We start from the raw sequence: 26,543 nt of genomic DNA on the forward strand, positions 1-26,543 counted from the left end.
AAAATGGCAGAATAGTCAAACAAGAAAAATCACTCACCTGGACCCCAAGTCTTGGATCTTTTCCGAGCCTCCGACCCCAAATTTACCAGGGAATTTAAAGTAGAGTAACGGCCACTTTTTGATCAAGAATTTTTTCCCAACAGATTGACCAATTCTGTGTATAGTATCCTATTTTGAGAACAATCAGACATCACTTGAATGTTTGATTCAGTGTAGGAAATGCACTTAGCACTGGTTGCTAGGGAGAGATACCTTTATAAGGCCATGACTGTGTGGTTAATCAGTGTGCATACTGATCACTTAACATTACAAGTAGCTGATTCTGTTTAGGACAAGCAAATACAAACTTTGTTTTTTTTTTAATTAGTGTTTTAAACTTTGCTAGTGGAAGAGTGAAGATGGGTGTGTGAACTATGAAAGAGAGAAAACTGAATCAAAATTTTTGCTTCACTTTTATTTCTTGAATTATTACTTTTTTAAATATCATAAAATTCATTTGATTTTACAGTGCTCCAAGATATGAAATGAAAAGAAATGTAAACAGCATAGATGTTATTAGAGCAACTATAAATATACCAACATACAACTTTACAGTTTTCATTACTGCCAGGAAATGTAAAGCTATCAGATTTGAAGAAGTGATAAACTATAACAAAACCCTTTATCATAATCTACTTCACACAATGAAACTTCCTATAATGATATATATATATATATATATATTCATGCTCAATGCAAAAATTTAAACGTTTCTCATTTCCTCAATTATAAATATAATCAGTTGGATCCTTCATCCGTTTAACAATTGTGATACTGTAAATTCAGAAACTATTGCAAAGTTTTATTATTGGGAAAATGTGACAGGCCCAGTTTTAATCTCAATAATTTAAACTTGAATTTGAATTTTTCTTTATATGAATTAAATAGTATTTTTCTCAATATCGCAAAAAATATTTCGCATTCTAGTCCAAAATGACAAAATCGCAATAATAAATGCATGCAATAATTTTTAATTTACAGTATATAATACATGTATAACCTAATAATTAGTTTCTAAAAAAAAAAAAAATCCCGACTCACTTTCATAAAATCTACGCTCTAACATTATCAGACCCCAATTTAACCAGTTTTAGAACAATATTTTATATTACATGTATTATATTAAATGCCATCTTGCCCTACAATGCTCTCTAGGAAACCACCGACTGATAATAGTATTTGTGTCACATTTAATCATTAACTATCCCCATCCTATAAGAGTATAATACAACACTACATATTTCATCAGCAGCAATGATATAGATAGAGATATTACATGATGATTTACATTCAATCTATGTATCAATCAAGGGGCTCCATGTAGTAACTTTTTGTATTCATAGAAAACTGCAGTCGTTGTTCTAAATGAGGGTTTCGAAAGGGAGGGGCTGCCACATGAAAGTAATATTTGTGGCATTTCCTTATGTAATGGCTGATTTAGCAAGTGTATAGTTAGCTAAACCGTCACTCCTTATATAACAGTCGCATAGAATACCATAGCAGTTTGGGGAAAGGTATATTGAAACAGTACTATTTCCAGTTGTGTGTGAATGGTAATTCATAGGTAACCTCAAGCTTATCAATACAGGTCAATCCTTTAATCACTCGTTATCTATCTTAGTATACATACTGACATTATGTAGAAAGGTTGACCCTTATTGACTTTCAAGGTCTTTTGCAAGGTCATGGCTCAAAACCTTGTCAGTACTATACAGCTTCAGCAAACTTCATTTCTTTCAGTGAAAGGATGACCCCTATTGATCTAACATCAAAGTCTTATGCATGCTAATAATGTCATTAGGGGGTAATAAGACTTGAAGGACACTAATGATTCAGCAAACTTCATAAAATTTTGTATGTTGTACTTAAATGTTGAAGTATGAAGAGAAGATGTGAACAATTCAAAGATTGAGTTGGGGTGATGAGTGGAGTAAATCATTATGAGAATCTGATACACACTTCAATGACAAAAACCAAAGTTCAAGGTCAACAAGAAAATTATTTAATTTTGGTCATTCTTGAAACAGTGTTGGTGAAAATTATCTAAATTTAGAATAAAATTGAGAATGGAAATGGACAATGTGCCAAAGAGAACAACCCAACACAGAACAGATAAGAGCAGAAGGTCACCAATGCAGTAAGATATTCCTGCACTTGGAGGCGTCCATTTTTCATAATAATGCATTATTTCCCATTACATACGTTATTTGAATGGATATGTTTCACAAGCTAGCTACATGTACATAAAATTATTTACAACAGGTTTGTAAAAAAATGAGTTATTCATATATCATAATGACATTGTATGGTTTATTCATAAAATGTGCATATACATGCATGTGACATGTGTTTATGTCAAATAAACAACATTTAGTGATGTTTACATTATGGAGGGCCATTAACCCACACTTAAAAACCAAATTTGATATTCAGAAAAGGTGTTTTATGACACACCTTTTGAAGATGCTTTTTTTTGCCTATATTATCATATTCATATTTCACAAAAAAAGTCATTAGCTGTTAAAAACAAAATTACCAGCATTTTTTATCCTGCAAGAATGTTAAACATATGTTAATAATAGTTGACAGTATATTGTATATACTCTCATTCAAATTTAAATTACAGGGTAAATTCTTGAATTTATGATCATCTTTAAATCTACAAACTTTGATTTAAGTATATAGCGAATAATATGTAATAGCTCAACAACCATAAACTTAAATAAAGTATGAGAACTTTTTATTAAACTCATCCTACGCAGGCATTCTATATTCATTTTTTCTCCTAGACGTAGATTATTCAATATGTGTTTCCATTATGGCCAATTTTATTTTAACCACAGATTTTTCAATTTTAATAAAAAAAAAGTCAATTGACTTATTATGCATGAAGTTGAAAAGAAAGAAAAAAATCTTCTGTATTTTCTTGTTTGATTGAGTGTCTAGGTGATGATTTCCAAACATTTATATTAGCCTATAACTAAAATCTTTACTGGAAAAAAGGGAGATAATTCCTTCAGGGAAAAAACACAAAATTCATTTCACACATTTACTATTGAAACAGTAAAATAGCTGACTTCACATTTAATTTGATCACATTAAGGATTACCTAATGATAAATAATATCATAAACAGTAAATACTAGATAACATTCCAGTAGTGACCCATCCCTTCACTATAAAACACATCAAAGGGAGATAATCGACTAAGTTATGTCCCCTTGAGCTTTTTATCCTAGGTGAATGCTCCAACATTTCTTTGATGTTGGTTTATATTTTGACATTTTGCTTGATCTTGAGTTTTTACTTTACATCACAAGTATATTGTGTCATTTTATCTCAAATAAATCTACCTGATGCAAAATCCAAACAAATCTTCAGTTTATTCAAATCTTTAGTTTTTTATTGTTTTATTTCACACCTGGTTAGAACGGTTTAAATCAAATTTTGGAAGGAAAAAAATCAAATTTAAATTAAAATTAAATTTTATACTGTAGCTGGGTATTTATAGTGATTCAATAATTTACAATGATTCAATACATTACATTAGAAAGAATCTACTGGGGGCAACCCTTGGGGGATATCTTAGTATGCTATGATTCTATTCTAAATTGATGATACAAAATTATAAAATATAAGTTATATACATGCAAAATTGGTGTCAGGTATTAATCATAAATATTTGTTTCTTATAACATTAGATATTAAATTAGTGACTGGTTCTGATCTGAGACCATACTGATATAAGAAATAACTAAAGTGGAAATTAAAATTTTCCTTTTTTTTTCCTCTCTTCTTTTATTTGGCCACCTAAGTTAAAGACAGTAACTACTAAATATAGTTATATAACATTCAATATATTATACAGAAAAAAAAAAACCCAACCATTTGCAATTTACTCTAAAGTCAGATTAAATCATCCACAATGTTTGTATGCACATTGATACGATGTAATAATTTTTACATAAATTAAAACTTTAATCTGTTGGTAATAGAGTATTTACAAGCATGAAGAAAATCACAAGAACTTATATCTACTGGCACTAGTACTGGTATCTTTTCAATTAGAATTTAAACCAAATTAACCGTAAAAAATATGTGTAAATATAAATTAAAGATTTACCATCTTGGTTGGTTGTCTCATCTGCTCTGAAATCACTATTTTTTACTTGACTTTAAAACGTCTCCTCTGCCAGAAAATCAAAATCCGTTATATTTTTTATGCGATGTCTCAAAAACAATGTAACATCCCAGAGTCCGATATACAACTCAATTTATAAATTTTGCTGTATTAGATACTATTATATCTGCAGGGCCGACATCATCTACATCTTAACATTAAAAATACAACACCCAGTGTTGCGGTTGAGTGAACATCACTTTATTTGCTTGAATTTTCTCAGGTAATCAATGTTTACGAAAACACCAACCTACATCTACATAAAAAACACATTTTATATATTTACTATTTTAAAGTTTTATATTGCAATATTTTATTTGATAATGCAAATGAATTAAATAAACTTACGGAAAAAATCAGGCCAAATTTGGTATGTAACAAGGATATATGCTAATTTCAGCCCCTTGAATTATTGATTTACATGCATAAATGGCTGTGGTTCCTTTGAAGTTGATGATGTAATGGAGGTCTATAATCACCAGAGCATGAACATAGCATCTTTTTTATAGCATTTTAGAAATACATGGAAAATACATGGAAAAAAGTTAATCGATACAGTTATTTGTAAAATATTATCTCATGGTTCTTTGGATGAATAAAGTTATAACTTAATATGCATTGAGGGAACTAAAAGGGGTAATTTTGATGGAAGAACGCTGCCGGAAATAAATTGTCATTTCATGATGAACCACGAATAATTTTTAAGTTATTTTTTTCACCAATTTCCACAAAACATATTGAATAATGAGTTTCCAGTAGGAACACACGTCAATATAAATTGCAAACATGATTCATGGAAATAACACATTACCTGACCCACCAATATATATACATTTGAAATTTTCCCACAATTTTTGTCCATCTTTGGAATAAATTGACTACACAAAGAGACAGACAAAAAGACAGGAGCTTTTAAACCTAACTGTACTCTGATTCCATGTGGTTTTAAAAGTCTTTTTTTTCTCACACCTTTCTTTTGACAGAGGCTAGCAAAATTGAAGTGGACTAACTATTTCAAAACCTTTAATAAACCCCAATGTTGAGAGACTTGACACTGAAACTAATGTTACCCCCAGAGATATAAGATATACAATTTTTGTCAAGTGCACTCCACTAAATGGATATAACATGTCAGGTTATATAATCTGTGTTGGCAAATAATGAATTTTTGAACAATTTATTTTACTTTTCTGCTGGTGGCCCTTATATTTCAAATTAATTAACCCAGTTAACAAAATATGACTTCAAACCAAACTTTGCATGTTAAAATGTTGCTTTTATCAAACTAGTCGTCAAACAGGGGACAAAAATAACCAAAAGACATATCTAGAGAGGGCATACAGTTTTTAACCATACGAAATGTGAATCAGCCCAAAGACATATCTAGACAGGGCATACAGTTTTTAACCATACATAATGTGAATCTAAATAATGAAATTGTTCATGTTTGTTTTATCTTTAAAGGGGGAGTGTAGTTGGAGATCGATAGGAAGCATGACTTCAAACCAAGTTTTATTTAAAAAAAAATTTGCATTCACAAAGCTTGAAAGACATATCTGAATTAAGCTTTACGTATACATGTAAAATGTAACTCTAACACATGTGTTGTGCTTTTAATATTCTCTTTGTCTCTCTATCTCTCTCTCCTTAAACACTTTTTTAAGTCATCTAATTCAAGTCAATGCCATCAAGCACTGTAACAAATGATCTACTGAAAGACTTCTCGACCATCAAGGCCCTCATATTAAGAAGGATCCAGGGGGGAGGGGGGGTTATTAAGGACATATGGTTAGAACCCTCCTTTACCCTGGATTGGGAACCAACCCTCCTTTTGAACTGGTTGGATCTGCCCATCAACGTTACCTTTAAGCTGGAGCACAAGGATTGTTTCATCTGAATTAAGATACAATAACAAATAAATAAACACCAACTAAACTGATGTATGCTTCACTGCACAAGTTGGTTATGTTTTCCTGAAGCAAGAAATATTTATTAAAATAAATGTTATAAATTGTCTACGAGTCTGACCTCTTGTAACAATTAAAATAGTAAATCATTAAGAATATACAAGCCCCTGGGATTCTCAAACCAAATAAGGCATGAATGAATTAACTTATTACTATACAAGTAGACAGTAGTTTTAATCTTTAAAATAAATCAGACAAAAAAACTTTGATATATGAAACATGGACTATCATTAAGGGATTTTTGGTTAGTTCAGTAGCTGTTACAGATAAACTGTATATAAAAGTCACGTTGTCTTAACTATATATATAGCAAAAAGCTAAAGATATGTGCAAATGCACATGTACATTGATTTTGATTGGAACATTCAAACAGAAAATGAGAGATGATTTTCTTGTCTGTTTGGTTCTTTTATCAAGTCTATTTTCAAACAGATACCGTCTTTACATAGAGAATTTTTTAACCTGAAATAAGTTTAAAAATGCATTGATAGTCATTTGCAAAAGTAGGATTTTTATCTTACGCAGCTGATTAACATGACACAAAATCTCTCCAAAAGACATTAGGAAGTCAGCTCATTAATTGCTGTTCTACATCTCACAATCACATAATCCAGTTGTAATATAAAACATTAACCATTTGGTATACTAAACTATATAGTTTTTTCCCCAACCGATATATATACAATATGTATATCATATCCCTCTAATTCTGGTTGATCACCAATAGCCCAATTTCAAGCCAAAGACCAGCAGCACACTAACTCATAAAATAAAACTTATACTTGTAATATGACTGAAAAGTTTACAAAAACTGTCCCCCACAAACCACAAACATCGGCTTGTGGGACAAATACCGAAGTAGTGTAGGCTTAGACTAAGTGACTAATCCCAATTACATTAAAAAATAATCTTTGATCGATCAAATATTCTGCTTTCTTATATATAACCATTTATCAAAATGCATCAAAATATGAGCATGTTTGACTAGTAATAGTTACATATCTCATATTTCAAAATAAGGAAAAACAAACAACAACAAAAAAAAGATCCTGAGATGCTTTTCATCATGTTCATAATGACATCATTTATTTCTTGGCTGAGTGTTTAAGAGAACAAATATTTTATTATTCATTTGTACTATAACTAAAGTATACTCATATCATTTGAATCTCCATAATTAAGACCTTGATTTATTAAAGACGTTTATCAGAGTCATGACTGACATGGATATAAGTGTATATGATTGACTGATTGGCTACTATAGCAGTATTTAGACTATTTTGTGTTGGTCACATTTTATTGGTGAGGGAAGCCAGAGTGCCTGGAGAGAACTACTTTCTGAAGTAAAACTGACAATCCTAGTCAATTTAGTTTTGGGTCAAGCAAACCATCCACATGAGAGGTTCAAACTCACCTCTGTCAGTGTTGACAGGCCAGTGATACAATAGTTGGTCTACTTGGACCACTACCACCCAGAATGCCCCTTTTAGCATGTGATGAACTGATCCAGCTCGTGATTAACTCAAGATGTGATACATTGAGTTATAATAAGTCACATGACTGATAGAGATATCAGCACATGTGATGAATACTGGGTCATGTCAGTCATGACATAATTTATACTAGAAGTGTGATACCAAATTTAAGTTGTGATATGGATATCACGTCATCTGATTAACTAGGTGTGATAGAGGTTTGGTCATGACTGATATTTAGATATCACATGTGATGAATACTGGGTGATGAGTCATGACATAATCTATACTAGAGGTATGATACCAAGTTTAAGTTGTGATATGAATATCAAATGTCATGTGATTAACTAGAGATATGATAGAGGTAAGGTCATGACTGATATTTAGATATCACATGTGATGAATTGGGTCATGTGATTTACTAGATGTGGTAGTGTTTAAGTCAGTGATACTGATATCACATGTGATTATTAGGGTTATGTGATTCATTAGCAGTAAGATGTTTTTTATGTTTTATTTTTCATAAGTCTATCTTGAAAGTGTAAATTTTTGAAAATCATCACAATGTTGACATCATTTCCTTCAAAAACTAGAGAAGCTTTAAAAACATTTAATAAAGGTTACCTATAAACCTCTTTAAACCCTGATCCAAAATTATCTTCCAATTTAAAAAAAATTGCCAAACAGTCTGTGAAAAAATACCTATGACCTCCTTAGTAAATATTGACTCTCCTTAAATCAACAAAATGTGTTTAATATTTTCCAAATTAAGATAGTAAAAATGTTTGTAACAGCAAATAATTTGATTTTTTCGGCTTTGTTGAACTGTTACCTTCAGGGTTAAAAGACTATATATTTTTCAGTGTATGTTTGCACAGGGAAAACTAGGGGGTAAAGTCATACGAGTATAGCATATGCACTTAATGTTAACTTGGTACAAACTGTAAATCATGTGCAGCTAGAATTTTATCATTAACTTATATACATTAATACTGTCCAAATAATTTTCACATTCTAAATTTTCTTACTCTAGAAAATTCAAAAATCTTAAATCTTTAATTAAGGTAAAGACAAAATCAAAGTCAATGTCACCTAACTTTAGTTGGACCTGATCATTATATAAACCTCATCATTATTCATCATTCAACATAGATTTATAGTTGCTTTGATCTTGCCAATAAACTAAATCATAACTTTAATGCAAGACAAACAAATCAACAACAAAAAACAAATTGTCAAATTTTACATATATCCTAGTGAATCAGAATTTATGTCAGTAAAAACAACTTTAAAATGGTTTTGAAAGCTTAAAGGTGTTGGTGTTGAATATACACACAACAAAATGTTTCATATATATATATATTCATATAAATTATAAGTTCAAACAACCCTGGTGGACCTAATCTTATAAATGATGAATTCAAAGTCACATACAACTCAAATATAAATTTCCCATGTTATGATACATGTGATCAAACTCTCATTATGGGGTCAAAATTTAGAATGACAAGTTTTGTGATCACAATAAGATTTCTGTCTCCAGCAATGAACTTTGTTAAGTGTGAACAGCTTATACACAAGTTATAAAGGTATACAGCTCCAAACTTATGGTTCAATCGAGGGTTATAACTCTGATGGCTAAAATGTAATAGGGGAAAAAATGATGTATTTATCAACCCATTTTCATGTAACTCGTTGGCTAGCGAAAATGTCATCAACCCCATTTTCTCATTAACAAATTATGGAGCTTGTAATACATGTACTTGTTCATACTATTTTTAGTCCATATGTTTAAGGTCCAGAATGAGAAAGGGGAGGGTCATCCTGTTATCATAAATTAACAAAAAAGACTATATATGAACAATAACTCTAATTGACAGTACAGCTACTTAATAACAGCATCCCTTAAGCACTAAGTTGCAGATCAATGGATGTGAAAATCACATCACACTGTATTATAACACAATCACAAGGTGCTTGAAAAAAATTCAGGAGGCCGTGATTAGTAGTTCCTGAGAAAAAAAGAACAGGAAATTGAAGAGCGATTGTTGTGAAAATATGTGACAGGGTATAGCATGCTTACATGATGCTTGATACCTAATTTTCAGAAAGCTTTTTAATGTATACACCACCTAAAAAAACAGGAAAAAAAAACGTCAAGTAATAGGCCTTGGAACTTTAGAATTAGAAGTCAGCATAGAAAAAGTCAAACAAATAAATAAATAAAACAAATTGGAAACAAAATCTGAACCATAAGCAGTGCAGTATCAGCTCAAACTTCTGTTTCAATAAATCCATTGCTTAAAATCTTTAGCAATTAGTCAAGACATAACATATTACTTTTTTCACTAGAAAGTTTATAAACTTTTAGAAGTGTATATATATTTACCTTAGAATCTTTTTTCTTCTTAGAATTTTTCCCACCACACAAAAAACAACTGGACATCTTGTCTGTGAAAAGTTTGCCCCAAATCAATTAAAACATTCCATCGAATTTAATCAATTTGGAAAACCAAAAGCCCACTCTTTAAACAAACACTTTAATTAATTATAATAAATCCAACAATGATAGTGTGATAATTAGCTCGATAAAAATTTAAGTTGAGATCCATGCAATATGTACACTGTTGAACTATCAAGGAAAACCGTCTTCTTTTGACGCCAAAAAATCTATCGGGTATTCTATATAAGTTTCAAATTACGTACTTCCATTCAAAACTAGAACATTCCAACATTTCAATATTAATCCCATAACGACCAGAGAGAACCGAACACAATAATTCCAAATATGTCACAAAATTTGAAAAAAAATACGAAAATAAACGAAAGTGTTGAAATTATCAAGCAATTGATACCCTCGTCACCACGTCAGCCTGTACTCCCTATCGGGTACTACGACAAATTATAGTTGATAAGCTTGTATTTAAATTCATATACGAATTCAATAATGGGCTTTATTTGTATAAATTTATAACACTTGTAACCTTTGGAAGCCAGCTGATATCTTTATTCTGAGTACACTTAGAAATCGTTAGCTAACATTCGTTCCGTCCCTAGTGAAAGTAAAATGTACACAGATATTCGGTCAATCTTTTATGGGGCACTTCAATGGGTTAGAATCAACAGATTGGGAAATAAATTAATTTGATTATAATATAAACCTAAATTAGTTAGAATGAAGACACTTTCTTATAAACTCCATTTTTCATCGTGGCTTAAGTACATTTTAATGCTTTATTAAAGTGACATTTAGGCCAAATTAAAGAGACATGGATTCAAATTCTGGAAAAAAAATTTAAATATCAATTACTAATGGACAGTGCTCACTGTAAGGAACACATCTCCCTTTATCAAAATGGTAGATTTAATTTATTTGTTAAATAATCTGTGGCTAATATTTCATGAATTTTTCAAGATGAGAACCAATTGCATTGAAATTAATATTGGTAGGTACTAAAAAAGTGGATGGATTAGGAACATTTTAAGCGGGACAATTATGTCTGCCAATGTTGTACCCAGTAGTAGGGTCAGAAACTTTGTCTTGTAAAAGGCCATAGAAGACTCCCCCAAACAATGTCTGAAGAGATCTTTTTAACGTCCAGTGAGGGCAGCATCCTTAAACTCAAGTCCAACATAAAGAAATTAATTGAAAATGGTACAAAATTAACCAGTCAAGTGTATTGGACACACTTTTAGCCCTGCCATATGTTAGTAACTGAAAAATTCATTTGTTGACCACTACAGTTTGTTGGTCACTTACTAATTGTTTTCTTATTTTGATAACATTATTTATTCAATAAATCTAAATACAAACATCAGTAGGTGTTATCTGATTAAAATTTTGAACTAAATTTGATTTCATTGGGTATATTTGGCGGCAAAAGCCATGCGACTTGAATATATGATAGCTGCCACTGAATATTCAATATCAATGTAATTATTTTACAAATGTAACTTTAGTTTTAGGAACAGTTTTTGAAATTGTAATATACTATTTTAGAAGTTTGTTTGATTTAGCAAAGCAATTAATTTCGTAAGAGATTATTTAACTACCCTGGTGACCACAACATTTGAAATGCCAACCTAATTGCATCAGTGCACACAATGACTATATTAAATGGAGTCAAGATAAATTATTTCCAGAATTTTTTAACATATTTTGCAATGAGAGTTATCTTTCTTTGCCAAAAAAAATAATGCTGTTTTTCTTCATGTGTCTATTAAATATATATACTTTCTTCATATGTCTATTAAATATATATACTTTCTTCATATTTCTATTAAATATATATACTTTCTTCATGCATCTATTAAATATATATACTTTCTTCATGCGTCTATTAAATATATATACTTTCTTCATGTGTCTATTAAATATATATACTTTCTTCATGTGTCTATTAAATATATATACTTTCTTCATGGGTCTATTAAATATATATACTTTCTTCATGCGTCTATTAAATATATATACTTTCTTCATGGGTCTATTAAATATATATACTTTCTTCATGTGTCTATTAAATATATATACTTTCTTCATGCGTCTATTAAATATATATACTTTCTTCATGTGTCTATTAAATATATATACTTTCTTCATGCGTCTATTAAATATATATACTTTCTTCATGCGTCTATTATATATACTTTATAACAAGGAATAGCAATAGTAAACCACCTGTCTTATTACAGCGGATTCCATTGAGTGTGTAGCTAAAGGTAATATATTTGGTTAGCTTGCTTGTTAGCTGAACTGTAAAGTCATTGTTAGGTAAGGTAAACAACCCTACTTTAAGAATAGACTCATCTGACAGAAAATCAATCGATCTGTGTGTTGGACTATGCTACTTCGAAAAGAGGGTAGTATACCTGACCTTATAACGACTTCATGGTTCAGCTAACAATCAAGCTAACCAAACCTTTCGCTACATACTCAGTGGAATCTGCTGTAAAAGATTTGCCAAGAATGAAAAGTGATGACATGTTTATTAGATCCATATATCATCTTTAAAACTGTAAATACACTTATCTATACTTATATTATTACATAACTGTACAAACAGCCAAACAAAAAAATCCTCTTTAAAGACACTCATTGATATTTAATGGAGATGAGTCTATTAAAATCAAAATGACTGCACATATTTTGTACAATTATAATCTTAAATTTCAAATGCAAAACTAAAATAACCCTCTTCAATGTCTGTTCGAGCAGTTTTGTCTCGTCAATGTCAAAAATAAAATTCCAAAAATCTGATTTAAAAACCTCTCAATTTTGTTACGTATATTCAATTCCATGGCAATGAATAAATCTATTTATAAAAAGAAAATTCCAAAAATCATTTAAAAACCTCTCATAATGAATAAATCTGTTCATTAAAAGATGAATGTAGTTTTTTAAGAATGGAATTTGAACAGATCTTGCACCTTTACAGCTATTTTGGTGCAGGCATCTGTTTCTTATCTCCATCATTGTTATAAATACAATTCTTGGCAGGCACTTAAATTACTATGTGAATCATAAACCTAAAAATAAAATTCTTACTTTAGTTTATAATTAATTAGCTAAAGCATTAGTTTACTAATGAGCTGCTTTCAGACTAATGAACTCTCTTCAGATTAAAAAAAAACTAAGTGTAATTCAGTATTCAACTTTTGAACTGGTGTGGAGATGTTGACCAACATTACTCAGAAACAAATAACGATGTACAGATGATATCCTCTATTTGTAAAATAAAATTAAGTAACTTTAAACTAGCAAATAAACTCATCATAGATACCAGGACTAAAATTTTGTATATAAACCAGACGAGAGCATTTTCTAATAAGAAGATGCAGTATGATTTCTAAAAAGACAACTACCAACAAGAGACCAGATGATGTAGATGTATGCAACTTAAGGTCACTGTTCAGCCTTCAAATATGAGCAAAACCCATACAGTATAGTAAGCTATCAAAGGACTGGCATGATGAAATTTCACACAATTGAAATGAGAAAACAAGTGGCCTAGTCTATATTCAAAGAATAAAGGAAAAATGAATTTCCCTTTAGGACCAGAATTATGGCCTCTAAGTATCTTCATACCTCCATCAGTACAAAAATACAAGAAGATAATAGTTCATTGGCCATATACATGTAAATTGTGTTAGGCTCTGATCCTGTCCATAACGTTATAGTATGGTATTTGTTTTCTGTTTTGCTTTTTCCAATCATATTGTGTTGTAAAATGATGCCCTTTATGGGTTCTTTTTTAAGTAAGTAAGTAATTTTTATTGGTTTAAAATCCAAAATTACAGGATTGATACCAAGACAAAACAAATTTTTATACACAAACATACAAACATATATATATCATACCAATTTCATAAACATTATATGAGGAGGTGGTACCACAAAGTTATTTAGTGCTTAATAAAGCATTTCTAGAAATGTACATGTCGCTTATAAATTTAACAATAATTCTAATTATATCAGTCTCAACACACGTATATAAAAATTTAAATCTTGCTTCATTAGTCATATTTAAAAAAGAGGGAACTATTTCACTAATTTTGGAGAACAGTTGGTCTCTAATTATATTTAGTTTTGTACATTTTAAAGTGAAATGAAATTCATCTTCAACTTCTAAGAGGCACAAAGGACAAATTCTTTCTTCTACAGGGGTTTTAGTGTGACGCCCTTGTTCAATTGGTTCTTGATTAGATTAATAAAATTCTTCTAAATTCTATGCAAGAGGAAATGCATAAAAATAAACTCTAAAATCTTAAGTACTATTATTTTTTTCAAAATGTTTGTATGAAAATTAAAACTTATACAATTTATAAATTTAAGATTCTGTCAATTTCAGTTTACATGCCATCAGCTTGTATTCCCCCAGGTGTCTTGTTAAGTTACATTTCTCATTAATTTACTAATTACTTAAGATCCTTATAAATCGTGACTAAAAATAGAATGTGCATTTTTACGTAAACAACTTTTATCTTATACAATGACTGTTAAATTAAAATAGGCTGAAATTGATGAGTTGAACAATGATGTGCTTGTATCTTAAATTCCAGCTTGATGAATCAAGAATGGGAGGGGAGGCAACTCTAACTCATTTTCATTTAGAAAAGACATCACAAATCAAGTTAAATGAAAATAACTTTGTAGCATCAAGGCTACTGAAGGCTACAGATTACCAGTATAAAGAATAAAATATATAGAGATGAGGTTTGATATCAATGAACACCAAACAATAAGAGATTAAATTGCGAATGGAAATGGGAAATGTGTCAAAGAGACAACAACCCAACCAAAGAGCAGACAACAGCCGTAGGCCACCAATGGGTATTCAATGCAGCAAGAAACTCCAGCACCTGGGAGAGTTTATTTTTTTTGAGTGGGGACTACAGATATAGGTTAAAAGGACACTGTTTCCTCATTTTATACTCAAGAATTTTTTAATTCAAATTCAGCAACTTCTCAGCAGTTTTGGCAAATAATGACTATGCTACCGATCAAGGCCAAAAACATTGTTTTAGCAGGGCCAATAATATAACTCTCAATTCAAGTGATAATGTGTAAAAAGATAACAATTACAGGTCAAAATACTGCCTTCAACACAGAGCCTTGGCCAAAAAAACCTTGTTATCTTCATTCAATAACCCAAACTACCAGTGACAGCTATCAAGGCTTATATAATCTTACAAAAAACTACCAAGTAAACAAATCATTATCAATTAAGATGAGTAAACATGTACTTTTCACTGTAATCTAAGTAATCTAATGAAGAAAAACAATACCTTAGTGCAAAAAGGGCAAAGTAATTAACATATTACATTTCAAACACTTTTGATAAACTTTTATTTGCAGGTTACTCTATGGTGATATATATCCTCACTCTATACAATTTCAAGCATAAATTCTTGTTTGAAAAAGTTTCTATTGACTCACTGTTTTAAAATGTATTATTTTGGTTATCAAATAATGACAACTAATTTGTTACCCAGGAGCATGAAAAAAATATGTGACTTTTTTGTTCAATTATATTTCTTTTTCTTACATCATCATGTACTTTTTGGCGAAATCTTTTTAATTAATGACTATGTTGCAGCTGCTGTTTTCTAATAAAAAAAATCTTATGATTGTAAGCTTGTATGTTTAATTTGTTACAATTATTTTCTTGTAAGAAAAATGTTTGCATATTTTTTACAACTTTTCCATGTAAAGATATCAGTGTGGTATTTTTTTTCTAATTTATAAATGCTCACTTAAGTTTCAATTCAGAAATTAATATCAGAAATGTTTACGTGAAGATTACAACATTCAGAATTCATTTTTTTACAAACTTTATAGATAGATAGTAGGTGTTGACGTTGCTCTGAGTCAAACATTATATAACACTAGTTTTTAGATAATTTGATCTGTTTTCGACATATCATTTATTTCTGACTGCTCTATGCACGACTTCCTGTGTTTCAGTATTTAAAATGACTATACAAACAGTTTTATTACAATCATATTTCTATCATTTGTTATCCAAGATTGATGTTTTAATGGCATTCATATTTTTTTCAGAACAAGGGCTATTATGTAAACACGGAAATGAGACACTTCTATATCTCATTCATTTAAAGAAAACCGATAACATTTGTAAAATGAATTGCTCAAGTTTGCATACGTAGAAATATTATTATGTGAACGTTATTCACATTTTTTTTTATATCACGAAAAATATCCATTTAAAAATGTTTGATCCCCCATCACAGTGTCTTGAGACCTCCATTTTATAGTCTAAGTTCAGCGTGTCTTGAGACCTCCATTTTATAGTCTAAGTTCAGCGTGTCTTGAGACCTCCATTTTATAGTCTAAGTTAAGCGTGTCTTGAGACCTCCATTTTATAGTCTAAGTTAAGCGTGTCTTGAGACCTCCATTTTATAGTCTAGGTTCAGCGTGTCTTGAGACCTCCATTTTATAGTCTAGGTTCAGCGTGTCTTGAGACCTCCATTTTATAGTCTAAGTTCAGCGTGTCTTGAGACCTCCATTTTATAGTCTAAGTTCAGCGTGTCTTGAGACCTCCATTTTATAGTCTAAGTTCAGCGTGTCTTGAGACCTCCATTTTATAGTCTAGGTTCAGCGTGTCTTGAGACCTCCATTTTATAGTCTGATTTCAGCGTGTCTTGAGACCTCCATTTTATAGTCTAGGTTCAGCGTGTCTTGAGACCTCCATTTTATAGTCTAGGTTCAGCGTGTCTTGAGACCTCCATTTTATAGTCTAAGTTCAGCGTGTCTTGAGATCTCCATTTTATAGTCTAAGTTCAGCGTGTCTTGAGATCTCCATTTTATAGTCTAGGTTCAGCACAGTTGTGGTATTTTGTGGCTGTCAATTTTTATTGGTAGAGTTGTATATAAACATTCCTTATATTTTCTTTGATATATTGGAGAATTGGACTAGTTGGAAAACATACATCTAGGACCTGAATATATATATATATATGTGTGTATTATTTACTTAAGAATTGAATTGAATTAAATTTTTGTAAATTTATTCAGGTATAAAAGCGTTGACCGTAGTACATGTTGACCGTAGTACATTTTGTATGAAGCACGAATTATGTTCTTTAGTAAAAATTGGAACAAAGTACCAGTCTTATTTATAGTGGCAATATTTTCTGTAAGTTAACTTAGTAATGAGAAGAAGTGAAGAAAACGTCACCACAAACAATAAGATGTAAAAGTTGTTTAATGTTCCTTCCCTGAAACTTCAGATCAAAAATACAAATATAATTTTTTTTGTTACTACTCGTGCAAAAATATTACTAAAGCATAAAATTTGATAAATGTTTTCCACAGAATGTCAAGATGCTCAGACTTTGGCATACATTTAGAACAATCAAAATGTTTATCTTCATTTTAAGTAACTTATCAAAGATAGAGCACCCTGGTTTAACGATAACATATCTCTTTGATTGGGGGAACTCGGATTATGTGTAAACCACAAGGATGATATAAACACATCTATGTTGATACCTTGTTTTTGAAAATTAATTGATAGATCAAGGTATGGGGGAGTCAGGCTTAAATCTAAACCAGTTCTAAAAAGAGGTAGGGAACAAACAAAAAGATAAAAGAGAACATAAAACTGCACAGTGAAAGGGTAATTCCAATTAACATCTGAACCCCACCAAACACTGATAGTGATTGCCAGAGGCAGATTTAAAAGGGTGTCTGAGGGCCAATCCTTTTGTGGGAAAAAATAGGTTGATTATTTAAGGAATCTCTGTTAAGCATTACTAAGAGAGTTCTCTCTTATGGCAGTCACTGGTCCCCCTTTTCCTACTCCTTTCTAGATCCACCACTGATTGCAGGTTATAATAAGCAAGGAAAAATGTCTTTATATTTTGTAATCAATCAGCAATATACTAGGCTGTTTTCATATTAAGACATCTACAATACATTTGTGTACATTTAGGTTAACCTCAAGGTTTATAACAGAGATTTATTACTGTGGTTAACTCATTTTCCTATTAATTTTCGTGAACTAGATGTGTTTTCCAGGTGCCTATGCAACCTACATAATAAAGTTATATTACATAAAATAATTATATGTTATAAATCTATAGTTACTGCACAGTTTTATGGCTCTTCAAACAGTATGTTCTGTTAACCTAACTAGAGGCTCCTAGGGTACCATTGCCTCTGGAGCTAGCCTGAATATTCAACCACTTAAAACAATAGAGGATTTCAAATGTCTTAATGTCCTCTATTTATTGCTAAACAAAATTCTGTGTGTTTGAAAATAAGATGTGGTATGATTGCCCATTACACAGCGCTTACCATCAGAGTCATAATGACATAGAAATTAAATTAGTTGTCTTACTTTATAAAAGACAACTCAAACCTTAACAGATTTTTCCAAAAAAAAAATAGTAAAAAAATCAGTTGATAAATAATTTAATTGTAAGTCTACATTGCAAAACAACAGTCAAGTAATTCAGTAATATTTTCTACAAACTGGTTAGGAAATGTTAAATAATTCTTAAAGCAGACTCTAATCTTCAACCTGATACTGAAGGAAAATTGTGGTTACAACTCAATTAAAAGTCACTTGAAAATACTTCACTTCAGAAGACAGTACTTCTATAAATTAAGGATTTAACACAGCAATATTTTGAATTAAGTATATATACTACTTAAGTTTTTGAAAAATTGAGAATGGAAACGGGGAATGTGTTTAAGAGACAACAGCCAAACTGAAAGAGCAAAAAAAAAAAAAACAGCTGAAGGCCACCACTTTGTGTCTTCAATACAGTGAGAAAATCCTGTCAAGAAGGTGTGCTACTGATGGCCCCAAAACAAAAGTGTGTACTAGTTCAGTGATTAGGTTTGTCACACTAAATTCGAAAACATATAAATGAACTAAAGTTTTCTTCTGGAAACTATCTTATGATCATATATAAGCTTCTGTCCAAGTTTGGTAGAAATCCAGGATAGTTTAAGAAAGTTATCAAAAACTTAAATTTAACCACAGAGAGAATGTAATGTTAATTGGCAGAAAACTTAAAGTCCATTTATAAATAAAATATGGATAAACAGGTTTGGGTTTTTTTACAAAATTTACTTCTGGATACTATCTTATGATCATAAACAAGCTTCTGTCCAAGTTTGTTGAAATGTTGGATTATAAGTTTTAGAAAGTTAAATTATCATTTTCAAAAATTTTAACCATATAGTGAATATTTTTTGATGCTGCAAACAAGTGACCTATGCTGACATAATGAAATGTAGGATCGCTATGTTTTTTTTTGGCGACTTTAGCGACAAAAGTCACAGACTCAACAAAAATCTGACACAATGTCAAAGTCGCAACCTTTTTTTCCCTTCAACAATATCTCAAACTCAAATGTGAGGGATATATGCAACTATATTATTACATTATTATTTTGACTTAAGGAAATATGTCTGAATTATTCACCACTTGAGATTTTCAAATTATTGATTAATATAAATGTATTACCAGACTGCAGCCATCTAATCAAGTAATGGCATCGGATACATTTTAATCTCTGGAAATATAAGGGGGGATATGGTACCAGTATCATACAGTTCAGTATAATCCCGTGTAATATAACATGTTATGAGTTACTGTAAATTCAGAAATTATTGTGTGCATTTATTATTGCGATTTTGTCATTTTAAACTTAAATGCCTGTTTGATTCATACAAAGTATTTCAAAATGCGAGTTTAAATTATTGCGTTTACAACTCTGTCGCATTTTTTCGCAATAATAAAGACATAGCTGAGGACATAGCACTAATTTCTGAATTTACAGCAACATAAAGTGGTGATTTTATCAAACAGCAAATAAATAAACCAAGCATTTAGATGGTATTTATAATATCTTGAACAACTATCATTACACTAAAAAAAGTCATAATTAATTATTCCCTCTTTTTCCTTGTTTATGTCAACAATATTTCAAACACAAAATGTGAGGGATATATAATAATGTTTGCAAGTACAAAGTGTATTATTGTTTTGAGCTTATTAGCAAAATATGGATGAATTATCCAATTAAAATGTTTAAAGTATTGAATAACAGCTGCCAATTCATCAACTAATTGCATGGCATATATTTAAAACTTTGGAATTTAAGGGGTATAGGGTATCTAAGCAATTCATATGATACCAGAACAAATTGTATTATTATTTTGAGGTTATTACAAAAAATGCCTGAATTCTCCACTTAAAATTTTCAAAATACTAAATAATATAATACACTAGCAGACTCTCGACTCTCATCAACTAATAAGGCATTGCATACATTAAAATATTGCCAGACTGAGAATTATCCACTTAAAAATTTCAAAATACATGTACTCAATAATATAGTATCATCCACTAATGGCATTGCATTTATTCAAATCTCTGGAATTTAAGTGGGGATTTAGTACACAAGTATCATGTAATTTATATGAGAACCTGTAATGAGTTAACTTACATGTGGAGAAGACATTGCTGTCACATCTTGATAACCATTAGAATGCCAAGAATATTTCCTATCTTCAAATTTGTCAGATACACTGGTAATACCATTAAGTTGACTGGATCCCTGTAGAGAATCGTCACCTCTCTTGGTAGGTTTTGTTGTATTATTTTGTACTGCATTAGGATCCTGGTGAGGATAACGTTTTCTTATGTTCTGTATAAAATCTAAGTATTTATCCTCCTTGTAAAGAGGATCTGAGAATGTTTGTGAAATTCTTGGAGATGGTCCCTCTAAACTGGTTCTTGTGAAATGGTCTTCTGTAGTTAATAAACGATCATAGTCTGTAGAAATAGTAGGTTTTTGGTCCCACGACTTCACAGTATTATCTGAGCCATATTCTTTCCTTTGTTTTGGTGTACTATAAATTGACGGAGAAAAAATTAACTTTGAATTGACAGAAATTTCCCTCGGAGAAGAAATGGGTTCTGACGATACACAATATGGAACACTGAAATTCCTCATTAAATTTCTATGTATCGGAATATTCAGGGGAGGCAACTTTGGCTTATCATGTGACACATTCGTAGGAATAGATTGTTGCGATGATTTTGTGGATGAAACGGGAACACTGTATGGGATATTGTAATTCCGTTTTAAAGTTCTTGGTCCAACAGTGGCATATGAATTAGCTGCTGCGGCAGTGGCCGTTAAAGTTTTAGTTCTATGTGGCAATGTAACGCTTGGGTACATTTCATATTTTCTATTTAGAATTGGTTTTCCAACATGATGTATAAACTGGTCCCGTGGATAAAATTCTAATCTCCTTGAACATGACGGATGAGATTGCCCAGAAGAAACTGGCGGTGTCTTCTTGTTAATTGTTTGGTAAAATGGTCCATTTTCATCTAGAGCACAAGTGCCTTGATGAAATAACTTAAATGGTTGTGAGCTATTTAACTGCTCTAAGTTGTCCCAGTAATAATCCTCATGTTGCCCAGAATCACTGCCCACAATATTCTCATGTTGCCTAAAATCATTGCCCACAATATTCTCATGTTGCCTAAAATCCTTGCCCAAAATATTGTCTTTCTCATGTTGCCTAGAATCATGATGCATTATGTTGTTAGTGTCAAAAGAAAATCCATGTTCACTTCCATCCGTTACATCAGGACTCCAGGTCACATGACGAAGTGGATGACCTTGACCTTTGTAAGGGTCATAGACATGTTTTCTTGCTTGTGATCCTCTATATGAATCAACACTTGAATCTGATCCCGCTGACCATGACCTTGTGTAGGCAGCTTTTCCGTTTACTGCCTTTTGTGATGAATCTTTCCGCTGAGAAGAGTCATAATTGTCGTAGTCGGCTTGGTTGGTTAAATATTCGTCCATGTTTCTTTCACTATCTTTTACCCTTCTTGCATCCAACTCATCACTCTTATCATCATGGTCTTCGAAAGTTTGGGGATTTTCTCGTTTTGAGAAAATCTTCCAACGAAAAGAACCCTTCTTTTTTCTTGGTTTCTCATCAGTGTTTCCTTGACTTGACTGGCCTCCTTTTGGAGGTTTCGTAGATACAAATTTTAGCATGGTTACAGCAACATCAATTAGTTACATAACAAAAATCTCCCTCAGAACATTATTTTCTGGAAAGTAGCCATATTTGTATGAAATAAAACACTCATGTGACTTTGATCACATTGCAGCAGACGTCAGTCCAAGAAAGAAGGGTGCCATCTCAAAATACCTGCACTGCACAACAATTACAGGTAAAACTGATCAAACTAAGATATTTTTTCACACTGGATATGATTTTTTCTGCCTGATTATATTTTAAGGTAAAATACTTGACAGAAGAAGAATATAAATGAAAGTTGGCAAATATTCAATTTTAGAGTTTTGCAGTTAACGAGAGGGAAATTACACTTATCTATCAGATGATGAACTTAACAAATGCCAAGAATAGTCAAAGGGAAGCCTCCAATTGTTAAAGCTAGAAGCAAGCACGTTTTTCTCTCTCAATGTAAACAGAAGTCGCACCAGCTCTTCAAAGGTTTACTTTTTAACGTTAATCTATTGATTAAATTAGCTATTGGATGCACAGTTAATTATACAGAGATAACCAAAGTGATTGTTCATTAATTATACTCTGTCTATCTCAGGGAAGGTTTAAATAAGTAAATCCTTCAAATTCCTGTAACACTATATATCTCAATTATATTTTGCATGTGTTGGCGCTCATATTCTCTTTCACTTAAATGTTCAAAATAGTCAAGTATTTCAGTGCTTGAAGAGTAATTTTCGTTTCAATTTTCTTAAGATACAATGTTTAAATATTTCTTTTTAATTGAAAATTAGCTGCACTCAAATTTCCTCAATGTAGTCTCCAGTCTATTGATCTCATTATTTGTAAAAACTTGTAATCACTGGAATCAATGTTTAATCATTAAACAATGTCTAATCATTAAAATCAATGATAGGTTAAAGTCAGCAAAAATCATCAATCATCTGCAATGGAATTTCATCAAATTGAAATATCTACATCAGAGTCTGATTGAAAACATAAAAAAAACATGCAAAACTTAAACTTGTCAATATTTATCAACATATACTGTCAGGAACTATTCAAATAATTCAATTACCAAAATTCATCAAAACTTTCTGGTCAATATCATTTACCAGTATCAGAATGAAATTGTGATCACAAATACTAGCATAAATCTATCACGTTTGACTGATTCAAGATCCATTCATAAAAATATTCTATCACTGGTGTAGAGAATTCACTGATTAATCCATACAGCTATATCCAATACGAATTAATTACCAATTAAAATATCAATGATTAGTCAAAAACATTCAATCACTGAAAACAAGTGTAGAAAAATCTTTGATTAATCAATCCATAAACCAATATCAAACAAAATCACTGATTAATCACAATTCATAAAGCAATATCTAACATAAATCACTGATTAATCACAATCCATACAGCAATATCAAGCATAAATCACTGATTAATCAATCCTGATACAGAAATATCAAACATAATCACTGATTAATCACAATCCATATCAATTAAAACATCAAAGGTAGTCCATCTAACACCTGATCGGGAATGGTGTAGAAAAATTACTGATTTATCATCTATAAAGCAATATCAAACATAAATCATTGATTAATCACAATCCATATATAAATATCAATTAAAACATCACTGATTAATCAAGAGATATAACTATCAATGTCAACTTATCACACTACTAAATCAAAAATGCTATAAATTTCACACAAAATCCATCAATCAGTATATAATAAGTGTGTCATAATTAGTCTATCTTTCTATCTAGGTTTTTATCTCATTTGAAACCCATATATCCCTAGGTGATGATTTATATATAATTCTAATTGACATCAAAGAAGATGGTTTTCTGCAAGGTTACAATTTTCTGTTGTTTTTTTCCATTTATCACTTGTGCATTATAATACTGTCAAATTTAACTTTTTCCTTTTTTTAACCTTATCAAAATATAATATTTTCGCATGAAACTTTTTTTTTCTATTTCGTTGGTTAAGCTTTATCAATGTATATGAATACCTTGAAATTTCATCAATCTTTCAATTTTACAATTTTTTGCACAGTTATATCTTGGAGTTTGTAAGTTAGAGGTAACACAATATGACAACCAATCAAAATAATTCAATTACTCAAATTCTCAGCAAATTCTTAAATTTCAGTAAATTGCAGATCCAAAAGCACTTTGATTTATTCTCAAGTCCTGACCTCGAATTCAAAGATTCTTTTTTTGGCTAATAAATCCTTCATTCAAAATTGCCTAAAGATTCCTATAGCAATTTTGTAACAGTTATTTGTTGCTGTATATCATACAATTGCAATAAATTCCAAATGCAACCTATTCCCAGTTGTGAAGCTCATAAAACTATAAACGCCATGTACATCATTAAGAAAGCAACTTGACAATTCTACATTTGGTTTTTGCCTTAGGAGTAGACAGACAGTCATCAATTTTTAAACTCTATAACTTTTTTTTAATCCCTTCTCCTTTCTTTATTCCAATACAGATTAATATTCAAAACTATAATTAAGCTTCTTTGTCGATTTTCTTTTTCTTTTACTCCTTCCTTCCTTTCTGTAGTCAGTAGAACATAAACTACACTTAATGATTGAGGCTAATGACAGTAACTTAGTAGAGCACTAAGTATTGAATGATGATACGTCTGTCCAGTTGATTACATTTTTTGCACGTTTTTTGCACGTTTCTTTATTCTACTAGAAGCACTAACACTTCTAACATCCAATAAATTATGTCATAAACTGTTACTTCTTCAAATAAAACTTCAGCGGAATTCGACCATGTGAAATACCTTTAGGTTTATCTTAAACTCAGACATCAGGTTCATACAGAATAAACCAATTTTTTTCTGGAATTTAGAGAAAGATCACAAGTTCTTTCAAAACAATGTTACTATCATTTAGAAGATATAAGCATGTATCTTTCAAAGTGATCACTGGTTCTTCAATTATGTTTAGTTTTCATCATTCATTCATCATACCAAGGCTCTCAGGTCACTTAATCAGTTATATAAAGATAGAGCTGTTTATCTAGTAAAATAGTCTTCAAACAAAGTTCTACAATGCCTTCCTTTTACTCAGGTTATCGAATTAGTATTTTATGCTATGTAGACAGAGTCAAATAGTCCTCACAAAGTTCTGCAGCGCCAACTATCTTTCCAAATTCAGACAGTCCGTTAGAAAAAATTGAACTAAGTTATCCCATATATAGTCTGTGCTCTCTCAGTCACATCTATATCTGCAAGTTAATGTATTTAAAGCAAAGTTCAAAATAATTCATATGCTGTCCAGTTTAAAGCCTCAAGCCTTTCAATAGGTCTTTTTTGCTTGGAAGATTTCATTCAACTGCCCGCCAATTTCATGTGAGCTACTTAATCCATATCACTATAATGTTTATCACGTTTTCCAAAAATAGTGATATTTTTTTTTCATTCAAAAATACAAATGCGTCTCTGATTTAAATATTTCAGTTGTTAAACAAGTCAATCTATCTCAGTCGATGACAATTTCCTGTATAAAGTACATATTTAACTTCTCTTCGGCAATTTGTTCAAATTGTAGATTTTATTATTTCTAATCTGTCAAAACTACTCCAATTACTATATACATGTAGTAAAATGGACACTTACAAAACTATTAAGGTGTAAAAACCTAATTCAATAGATTACCAAACAATCAAGTAATTGACACTTTGGAGCCGATCGTAACATACAAGTAGCTGTTGTCCTAAAAAGTACCACAGCTTCTTATCACAAACAAAACAGTAAAATTTCCCGCTTAATTGAGAGTACACCAGGTACAAACTACAGCATTCCTCACGTTTTATAAATTACCTATTTTGTCTTTATCCATGACAATAACATGTTTTGTCGTCATATTTCTTGTTTACAACATGTAAGATATAAAATTGACTATTGGAAAGGTGTATAACACGAGACTTCTAGACATACAAGTGTAATTAAAGCTGGATACAATTTTTGATACGTAATTTGATTGACTGTAGATAGTCCCTTTTTTTCTTTCTATCACAGTATTTGTAGATTGATATAATTTCAAGTCCAGTCTTTGTATCCTAGTTTATGAATTTCCAGTCCAAAGACTCGATTGAATGTACAATGTATTCCTTTCCCTTCCTAGATTTGATAGCCTTTAGTTTGATATTACTTTACACATAGTCCTGTATCCTATTCTGAGATGTTTTTACAGTGAAGGAACTAGATCAATTGTTATAGCCCTTTTTCTCCATTATTCAGTCTTCAGTTTAATATAACTTTATGCAAAGTCCTGCATCCTTAATTGTGAGGTTTTCACATA

At 30.8% G+C, this 26,543-nt stretch overlaps 1 protein-coding gene across 24 annotated transcripts in view; it reads right to left on the reverse strand.

The window, feature by feature from the left end:
* Nucleotides 1-26,543, reverse strand: part of LOC143059080 (tensin-3-like) — a 208,572-nt gene that overhangs the window by 110,040 nt on the left and 71,989 nt on the right. For 16 of the 24 annotated variants that reach the window (XM_076232572.1, XM_076232550.1, XM_076232555.1 and 13 more), the window contains exon 1: nt 20,648-23,231. The exons of 5 other annotated variants lie outside the window; for them this stretch is intronic. In XM_076232572.1, coding sequence (XP_076088687.1) covers nt 20,648-22,225 — 1,578 coding nt within the window. In that variant the 5' untranslated portion in view covers nt 22,226-23,231. Of the gene's footprint in view, nt 1-37; nt 172-4,161; nt 4,280-10,049; nt 10,400-20,647; nt 23,232-26,543 lie in introns of those variants that run through there. 3 more of the 24 variants (XM_076232564.1, XM_076232568.1, XM_076232570.1) reach the window with 3 other exon arrangements.

This window comes from Mytilus galloprovincialis, chromosome 14, assembly GCF_965363235.1.
Source record: "Mytilus galloprovincialis chromosome 14, xbMytGall1.hap1.1, whole genome shotgun sequence".
Lineage (NCBI taxonomy): Eukaryota > Metazoa > Mollusca > Bivalvia > Mytilida > Mytilidae > Mytilus > Mytilus galloprovincialis.